General features: G+C 35.6%; 2 protein-coding genes across 3 annotated transcripts; one reads left to right on the plus strand and one right to left on the minus strand.

The window, feature by feature from the left end:
- Positions 1–3,830: 3,830 nt before the first annotated feature.
- LOC109540652 (threonine--tRNA ligase 1, cytoplasmic) lies at positions 3,831–8,304 on the minus strand. Of its 2 annotated transcripts, none has more exons than XM_019909091.2 (10): positions 8,181–8,304; positions 7,563–7,813; positions 7,245–7,494; positions 6,925–7,182; positions 6,713–6,859; positions 6,268–6,653; positions 5,006–5,365; positions 4,815–4,941; positions 4,595–4,757; positions 3,831–4,539 (listed from the first exon to the last, which is right to left on the minus strand). In XM_019909091.2, exons 1-10 carry the CDS (start codon positions 8,238–8,240, stop codon positions 4,394–4,396), a joined length of 2,148 nt encoding a protein of 715 aa, XP_019764650.2. In that variant the 5' UTR covers positions 8,241–8,304; the 3' UTR covers positions 3,831–4,393. The 2 variants fall into 2 exon arrangements, with proteins under 2 accessions (XP_019764650.2, XP_019764649.1); XM_019909090.2 differs by having other exon boundaries at positions 8,082–8,284.
- Positions 8,305–8,350: 46 nt separating this feature from the next.
- LOC109540654 (mitochondrial tRNA-specific 2-thiouridylase 1) lies at positions 8,351–9,341 on the plus strand (the record flags this gene model as incomplete). Its single annotated transcript, XM_019909092.2, is given in 4 exon segments — positions 8,351–8,584; positions 8,639–8,804; positions 8,878–9,062; positions 9,115–9,341. Coding segments are annotated over 4 exon segments (654 nt in total), but the record flags the coding sequence as incomplete, so codon positions are not given.
- Between the last annotated feature and the right edge of the window lie 67 nt (positions 9,342–9,408).

The following is a 9,408-nucleotide window of genomic DNA, read 5'->3' on the forward strand; positions in this document are numbered from 1 at the left end:
TCCTTCCGAGAAATGAGCAAAAACGGGGCGGAAAACATGAAATGTTGGCATAAACTTGCACCTGTCTAATATTCAAATATCGCTTTCTAGCTCAAAACTACTGGAATTGTCTTACTCCTGTTGGTATGAATTTTCATTCGCATTTCGCCAACAACGTGCATTTTAAGTCGGGTGTTTTTGTAAATAAAACTGTATCTTGTTCTTCTTTTTTCATAACTTCTGTTCAATGTTTGTTAACTTAACTAATTTGCCTTTCGTTCTGCTTGTTTCTGTCCCTCTTCGATTAACAACTGCATGAACAATCGATTACTAAAAAATTGGAAACCAAAATGCAACAAATCTCAATTTAAATAATCTTCAATGAAATCTCGGAAAAATATTGATCCAGTAACATTGACACAGCCACAAAAACGATCGGTGCCGTTCATAGTCGACTTCAATATCTTTCAGACCGTAACATTTCGTAACATTCTTGCTTTTGCTTTTGTTAATGCGTTGCTGCAACCGAATGCATAAGAAGTAATTCCTTAGATGCACCTGGGAGGGTCGGCTGAATTAATCCGTATATATTTGCTCAGATATGCTTAAATGTAAATTTCACTATAAAGATGCGACTTGCTTTACATTCAAATGTAAATTTCGGTGCATTAAAGTTGACGAGTCAAAGATTAGACACCGGAAGAGCGTGGCAGCCGCATCTGATATAATTGCGAGCTGAAGATCATGACTACAAAAACGTCAATGCACTCGGAGTTTACGCGGAATTTAACGCAAGATTACGAACAATGAGTAGAGCTCAAAGATAAATGGCGAATAAACTTAATTTCCGTTTCCTGTTTTTGGGAATAATCGTTTTTTTATACATGCATCGAGCGCCTGTAAAAATATATTTCTTGTTCGCCATTATAAATGTTTATAGCGAGTACCTGCTTCTTAAAAGCTTTTCTTATAGGAAAAAAATTAAACTTCTAATTCTCTATCGAGTGGAAGGAAAATGGGCTCAATTTTTCAAAAGGTTCTTGCGAAATGAGGAAAAAACCAGCGTGATGTTTGAGCCGATGGGTCAGTTTTAGATGCACATCTGATGAATTGTGAACTTTAAGAAAAAATCTACAATTTTCAAATATATTCATAAACACGTGTTGAATTTTTTGGACGCAAACATATAATTTTGTCACAAAAGCATTTTGTCCTAATTGAACGTAACTGGTTTAAAGAAGTTTTCCTCGACCTTTGTCCCAAATGCATTATACGCAATTGTTCTGCATCCATTAGCGCCGGTATTCAGTTAAATATGTTTGAAAAACAGCTTAAAAAATAAATTTGCATGCAAATCGCTTAAATTGTACCAATTAACAATAAAGCCCAGTTACATAATTTTTTTTCTATCATTCTGCAACGGAAACTTGAAATTAGGCCAAGACCATTTACACATTACCGCCACATTAGGCTTATTTCACTTAACATGAGACTATAGGTATGTATATGAGCAGTTTTCTTTGAAAGTAGTGTAGTTTTTGGCAGAAAAAATAATTAATGATAAAAATGAATACAATTTACTCTACACTTTTTATTTATAAACTTTTCCCAAAAACTCGGTAAAATTTATTAAATTACAAAAATTAAATACGCTATTTCAATGGGGGACCATTAATATTCCCTCTACTTATCGAAATACAATCTTTATCCGTAGATGTAGCAAATGTAATTTTTAAAACCCTGCATAAGAAACATTTTAAAAAAATGCATGGACATGTATAAATAAACACTTGTAAAACCCAGTGCTGCTATAAAATAATGATTTAGAATCCTTGTCTGCAAGCACGCAGAATTGCAACATAAAACGACGTTACGCACACAGAATATCCATAAATATCATAAAGCCCACTTAAGTAGGTAACACTCGACTAGGTCTAGTGTTAGAAAAAACTCTTAACTGACCAGTGACCGAGCACAGGTCAATAGGTTATTGCCGCCCTGGATTACAATGGCTACTTTAGTCCTTTCTTGGACGATTTTCTTTGGCATTGATTTAGTCTATGCGATTAAGTAAGTTCAATAAGCCGAACAGGTGTTCAATTAATTGCTCTTCGTATTGGGCACAACTATTTTTAACTACTACATATTTAAAATCTTCGATTGGAATAGGGAACATACCCTCTAAAATGACACAAATAGTGAGTTTATTTTTGTCAAAAAGCCCAAAATAGAGTTAATAGATCGTTGCCAATTCAAGCGGTAAGAAACACGAGTTTCAAAGAGGAAAAGCTGTATTATGAAGACAGCAAACGTTAACAAACCAGATGCATAAAATGATCCAATACTTGAGAAGAATATGCAGATTTTCTTGAAGTTCTTCACGGCCAGCATCTGGATTCCATTGTTAGTCTGTTTATTAGTGTATTGCATTGCATATTCTATTATGTATTTCAATAATTGGTAATCTTGTACAAAAAATGGTTTTTAATTTTAAGCTACCAAACAACAGCTTTGGAAAATTACACTTTACTGTGCAAAATACATCAATGTTCTTTTTGAAAAATCGACATTTTCCGACTGGATAGTGGAAGTGAAATTACCCGTAAGTTATCCTATGACTAGTCAGAAAACGTGACCATAGCAAAATTTCACTCATTTTTGTACATAACCGAGTAAAGAATGCGCCTTTGGCAACAGAGAAGTCCTGTATTAAGCATACGGCGTTTGGGAATATTTTACAAATTGGCGAATATATGAGCAAAAAAGCAGAACAACAAATGTGCGTAATGGAAAAGGAAAAAGCACGCACGAAGTGGGCGGAGTTTTATCGCTTGTTGATGTTGACTGCTTCTCGTCGCGTTTTAACACAAACATTCAGCGAACTTCTTTATTTCATTGATACAAACTTTCATGAATATACAGGGTGGCCCTATTAAGTGTCGCTACGTATGTAGATTTCTCATGAAAAACGACACACTTTTTTCTCTCCCATTTTTCTCTTTGCGCTTTGGTTTTCAAGATATAATGTGTTATTAATTTTTATTTTTCCGCCAAAATGTTAGGAACGGTTTGAACTACTTTTCAACACGCATTACCACTGTTGATAGCAAGTTTTTCACACCSTACTCAAATTGATTTTCGTGCCAATGGTAAAGATTTTAAGGTATCGTATTGATTTTTSGCCCTAACTTGTCCWCCAATGAAAAAACTAGCATTTCCACAGAAAATTCTGAAGCGCTAATCAATTTTACACAAAGAGTTCGTTTAGTTCATTGCTCTAAAGATAAGAGATTTCGATAARAAAAAATAGCTTTTTACGAWCARAAATAAASAATAACTTAAAATYTCCACCAATAGCACATTCAATGAATTCGAGTGTGACGCAAAAAAGTAGCTATTAGTAATTGTAAAATGTGTACAACAGATCAGTCCGGTAGTTCAAACAATTCCTTGTTTATTCGAAAAACAACTAAAAAAAATGAATTTTTGGCACCCTGCATCTCGAAAACACGAAGTTTAAAAAAATGTTTCTTTCTTCCTAAGGAATCTACAGTTATTCATAACGTGTATATGGCGCAACAAGTTTTTAATTGGAATAAATGCAACCTCTTCTTGATAAACAGCTTATAAAAAAAACGAAAGAATTCGTTGAGATTATAAAGCGTAGAATAATTAGGAAATGCTTCAAAGTGCCAACCTATCCAATATCAAAGCGATGAAAGAATTTCGTCGGCCTCAAAATTCTTCCGCAACCACTGAAATTTGCTTCGTAATAATACACAAACATCACTAGGAAACCTTAAGGAAGGCAATTCGGTAGTGCTGTTATCAAACAAATAAAACTAATTGAATACTGGAAAACAACTATTTTTATTTCGTATTTAGATACATTTTAAATGCACAATATTTTCATAAATAAGCAAATAAATTAAATTACAAAAGTATCTCTAACTTTTTTCAGAATAAGAATAAGCATTAATTCTTAAGCAATAAAAAGCCCAATACACGATTACGTTTATCAAAAAAAATCTATATTTTAACGTTGTTCTTGTTTTAAATTACTGCAAACCATGTGAAAACCAGCTGAAAATCTGCACTAGAACACCGTCTGACACGGGAGGTATTCACTAAATAAATGCTCAGTGCTTCTTATGAAGACAACTAATAAATTCGACTGAGTTAAAAAATTTAAAGCATACTTCTAGTTCACATTTTATGACTGGACAATATTCCTAAGTTCTTAAATTTTTAGGGGACAAAGAAAATGCGTTCTATATGAACATTTCGACGCCGATCCCTCACATGGAATATAAAGATTAACTAAAACGGTGTAATTAACTAAAAATGTACTGGTAGCAAATTAAAAACTTGAAATTGACGCCCAAAAATAAACATGTATACAAAAGACGAAGGCTTATAGTTTATCTTCTCCTTGTGCATAAGTATCCTTCAAATGAATCAATTTTTCCACGAGACCACTAACGGATATCTCACCATGCACAACATTATCCCTTGTGCGGACGTTCACAGTATTACTCGACTTCTCCTTATCACCAACCACTGCATCATATCACCAATCAGATGTCAATCGATTTCAATTGTAAAAATCACTTACCTAGAATGAAATTAAACTGGGCCAGCTGAGCGTTTCTGATTTTCTTGTTCAAAGTATCACCATGATCCAAGTCCACTTCGGCCATAAAACCACTTTCATACAGTTTTTGTCTCACTTCTTCCGCATAGTCGTCGTAGTTGGGTCCAACTGGGACTACCATCACCTTAGAAAAAATCGATATAGTCCTGCTTTGTCTAGAATGTTGTATTCAATAACTTACCTGCCTGGGGGAAAGCCAGAACGGCCATTTGCCTCCATAAGATTCAGTTAAAATCGCGATCATACGTTCGACTGATCCCAAAATAGCTCGGTGAATAATGACAGGATGTTTCTTCTCGCCACTCTCACTGGCAGTTTGCAAAACAATTCAATTTTAATTGTGAAACTAGGAAAGCTTCAAAAGGAACCTACCTAATAAAGGACAGATTAAATCGGATGGGAAGCTGGAAATCTAGTTGAATAGTAGCGCATTGGTGCGACCGATGCAAAGCATCTTTGATGGTGATATCGATTTTTGGGCCGTAGAAGGCTCCATCGCCGGGATTCTCCTTCCAAACTTGTCCACAATCATTCAGCGACTCACTCAGAGCTTTCTCTGCTTCATTCCACATTTCGATATCGCCCAGGAACTTTTCTGGGCGAGTACTCAACACCAAGTCGAATGTGAAGCCAAATATGGAATAGACATGCTTGAGAAACTCTAAGCACCCTTGCACTTCAGTCTTAATTTGCTCCGGAGTGCAGAAAATGTGGGCGTCGTCTTGTTGGAATCTAGCCAATGGTAACTTCTATAACTTCCCGCCAATTTTAGAAATAATGACTTAAAGCGATGCAATACAAGTAGGATACTTTATCAATCATTAACGCACATATAATCTACCCAGAAAACGAGTTAAATTATGTGTAACGCAGTGAATCTGCAGGAGATACTGAATTGTTGATACTTCGATATTTTCAACAGTTTCGAGATTTTTCCGAGAACAAGCTTCGAAAATTCGAGGGCCTCTTGCAAATACACTTTTTGCTTTTATGTGCAGATAATAGAATTTTCTGATAAAACCAAATAATATAAAGCAGATTCTCGGGGCGTTCTATGAAAAAGGTTGTGTTATTATTTAAATTTGTAACGCCTTCCGAGATATAAATTAAAATGTCCATGTATGTATTTATTACATTTCGTCTCTATCTCTTTGAAGATTGGGAATTCATCTACTATCTCTATCAGCTAAAGCCTTAATGAGAAAAGATCGTTCCTGAAATGCCTTATCCAAATGGTTCTTATGACTTTTTAGTTAGATAATACTTTAATATATAACATATTTTTAGCTGTTTTCAACCTATTATTAGAAATAAACGAATATTGTCCTTGTTAACGAGGTTGCTTATTGACTGCAAATTGACTCAAAACAAGCAATCTCGCAATATTAAAAATCAAATTTATCAAAAATATTGCAAAAACAGTTTGAAATATGTTAATATGAAATTAAGCTAAATATGAATTTACTAGTACAACAATTTCGCCTAAAACCGTGCCTCCTCGAAAATGAATTACCTCTCCAATAATTCCGCTTCTTGCCAAAAAAAATAACAGTCAAAACTTAATCATGTTGATTCGACGATAAATAAGTTTAATAATTCAAATGCTTGCAAATAGCCACGAATTATTCACATACCTGCGTACTCTTGTCAGTCCAGTCAAAGCCCCCGAAAGTTCATTTCTATGCAAAACCCCAAAGTCTGCAAGTCGCAAAGGCAGTTCCCTCCAAGACCTGTTTCTATTGTCGAAGATCAAGCAATGACCTGGACAATTCATAGGTTTTAACGCGAACTTTTCTTTTTCCACATCAAACGAGAACATGTTATCGGCATAGTGAGCCCAATGTCCAGAGGTTTGCCACAATTTGGAATTGAAGACATTCGGAGTGACCACTTCTTGAAAGCCACGTTTTCTATATTCCTTCTTTATCAGATCGATTAGGGTGTTGTAAATATGAGCACCCCTGGGCTGGAAAAAGCAGGAACCGGGAGAGAGCTCATGGAAAAAGAATAACTCTTGCTCCTACAATAAAAGGCGAAAATTAGTTATAGTTTAAAATAGACAAAAATAGTTATGCGGACCTTTCCTATTCTCCTATGGTCTCTTTTCGCGGCTTCTTCCTGGAACTTCTCCCATTCCTTCAGTTGCTTATTATCGGGAAAACTAATACCATATACCCTCTGTAAGGTTTCTGCGTCTGCTTTTCCTTCCCAGTAGGTTGAGGAATTCTAAGAATCCACAACCAACTTTTATCACAAACATCCGCTCTAATTTGATTTTTAAAAAAGTTTACCTTAGTAACCTTCAAAGCTTTAATTTTTCCAGTATGCCTCACATGTGGTCCCCTGCAAAGATCGATTAGAGGGCCACATCTATAAACAGTGGTGGTGGGTGTATCAACTTTTTCATTCAAAATTCTCACTTTGAATGGGTTGTACTTAAACATTTCCAAAAGGTCCTCTTTTCTCATCTCTAGACGTTCAAATGGTTGCTTTTCTTTAGCGATATTCTTCATCAGGCTTTCCACGTAGGGAAAGTCAGACTGCGAAATCTAAAAAAAGAAAACAGGAGCATGTTAATGTCATAAATTATACATAGAATAATACTACTGACCCCCTTTTCATCCAGCCACATATCGTAATAAAAGCCACTCTCTATCGGAGGCCCATAACACAAACAGCCTCCATAGATTCTCTCTAAAGCTTCGCCTAAAACATGAGCAGTGGAATGCCAGAATACAGCTTGGGCTTCAGTGTCGTCAAACTTAAGTAGCTCAACTTTACAGTCGCTTTCCAAGGGCCTATCCAGGTCCCAAAGAACTCCATTTACTTTGGAGATGACGGAATTATCAGCCAGTCCTTGGCTAAAAAGATTGTTTTTTTAGTTCAGCTTTTTAAGTTATGAAAAGAAAAAGTAATGTCGGCTTTTTACCTGATGCCTTTAGCAACGTCATATACAGTAGTTTTCCAAGCAGTGGCTTCGACAACTTTACCATCAGGCAAAGTTACTTTAATTGGCGCAGGAGTTTTGGCAGCTAAATCCGCTTCGTACTGAGCCTTTAGCTTGTCCCAAAGTTGAAGCCTCTCCTGGATAAATGAGGGTGGTGGTTTCAGCTCACTAACCCCTGACTTATCCCCGGAAGCAACATTTTGCTTAACTTTTTCCTTCTTCATCTTGCCAGCCTAATGAATGAAACAATATCTTCAATTGCGTATAAAAGGGGTCGCACAATAGACTAGAAACACTTATTCATCATTTTTTATGAAAACTGCAACCTTGATAAATATATTTGATAACTTAAAAAAGATGTACTTTATGCGAATATAAGGTGGAACGTAACGTTTAATACAATTTCATCACATCGTATTTCCAGGTAAATTATCGGATTAGTCGTAAAATACCGGGTGATTATAATATGATGGTCAATACGCTACAAGTACTACTACACACCAATGTGGCAAAACTACGCCGGTTTATCGGCAGTACAGCTCTGGAATAACTTAGAACCTTCAACATTTCAATGTAAAAAGTAAAAATAAGGGTTCATGCCTTTTGGGGTTGGTTCATTTGGAGGTTTTTCACACTATCAATGATTTTTTCTTCACTCATCTCGTAAACTGTAACGTAAAACAAATGAGCAAGTAACAACTGACAGTGACACTTACCATTTTGAGGTTAACTTTTAGTGTTTAGTATGTGTAATCCACAGACTACCACAAACACAAGTCACATAGGTTACTTGTGAACCTAATCTTATTTATTTTATAACCCATAGATAAGACGAGTTATAGTTATAACCTCACTTCATGACTTGACTCCGCGTTTGAAACCGAGTTTTTAGTACAATTTTTCATGGGATTCTTTAAATATTTAAATAATGTTTAAACGAGTTGTTTTAGGCATCTCAGGTGGAGTGGATAGTGCTGTTGCCGCTTTAATGCTAAAGCGTAAAGGTGAGTGGTCAAACTTACGAAGGTAAAATATATTAAAAGATCTTCTCTGATCAGGCTTTGATGTCCAAGGGGTTTTTATGAGAAACTGGGACATAGCAGATGAAACAGGTACTTGCAGGGCAGATGAAGACTTTAAGGATGCAAATTATGTATGTAATCAGTTAAATATTAAGCTTCATCATGTTAATTTTGTTAAAGAATACTGGAATGAAGTCTTCAGGTAAGTCACTTCGAACCGCATTAAGCAGTTCTGCGCTTGATTTTCTTTCAATTTGAATCATTTTTTTCTTTAGCAACTTAGTGAAAGACTATGAAACTGGGTTGACCCCAAACCCAGATATTTTATGCAATAGACATGTTAAATTTAAGTATTTTTACAACTATGCAATGGATCAGCTAAATGCAGACGCCATTGCTACTGGGCATTATGCTAAAACTAGTTTTGGGCCCTATCTAGATCAGTTTAAGACTAACGAATGTAAGTTTTTCCCAAAAAGCGTGGGTTTTAGAAGAATTAAACTCTATTTAAGCGGTCAGATTATTAATGGCAGAAGACCCGGTTAAAGACCAAACATTCTTTCTGTGTCAAATTGAACAGGAAGCTTTAAGAAGAACAATGTTCCCATTGGGGGGCCTCGCCAAGTGGGAGGTCAAGCAATTGGCAGTAGAAAACAGCTTGGAAAAGTTTGCAATCAAACGGGAAAGTATGGGGATTTGCTTTATTGGGTCCAGGAATTTTCAAGACTTTATTAAGGAGGTGGGTTGGAGGCATCCATTGCATTGATCTTCATTACGACAAGTGTTTTGCAAAAAAACTAATTTTG

The sequence above is a fragment of the Dendroctonus ponderosae genome, unplaced genomic scaffold, assembly GCF_020466585.1.
Source record: "Dendroctonus ponderosae isolate FM_Combo_2020 unplaced genomic scaffold, Dpon_F_20191213v2 Dpon_F_20191213_6, whole genome shotgun sequence".
NCBI classification, from domain to species: domain Eukaryota; kingdom Metazoa; phylum Arthropoda; class Insecta; order Coleoptera; family Curculionidae; genus Dendroctonus; species Dendroctonus ponderosae.

What these genes read in the sequence shown, in the direction of transcription:
- LOC109540652 (XM_019909090.2), bottom strand. Translation starts at nt 8,147, where the DNA reads ATGTTGAAGGTTCTAAGTTATTCCAGAGCTGTACTGCCGATAAACCGG. An exon ending in GGACTGACAAGAGTACGCAG is followed by an intron (nt 5,366 to 6,267) that starts GTATGTGAATAA and finishes ACCATTGGCTAG; the next exon opens with ATTCCAACAAGACGACGCCC. An exon ending in CCAGTTTAATTTCATTCTAG is followed by an intron (nt 4,540 to 4,594) that starts GTAAGTGATTTT and finishes GATATGATGCAG; the next exon opens with TGGTTGGTGATAAGGAGAAG.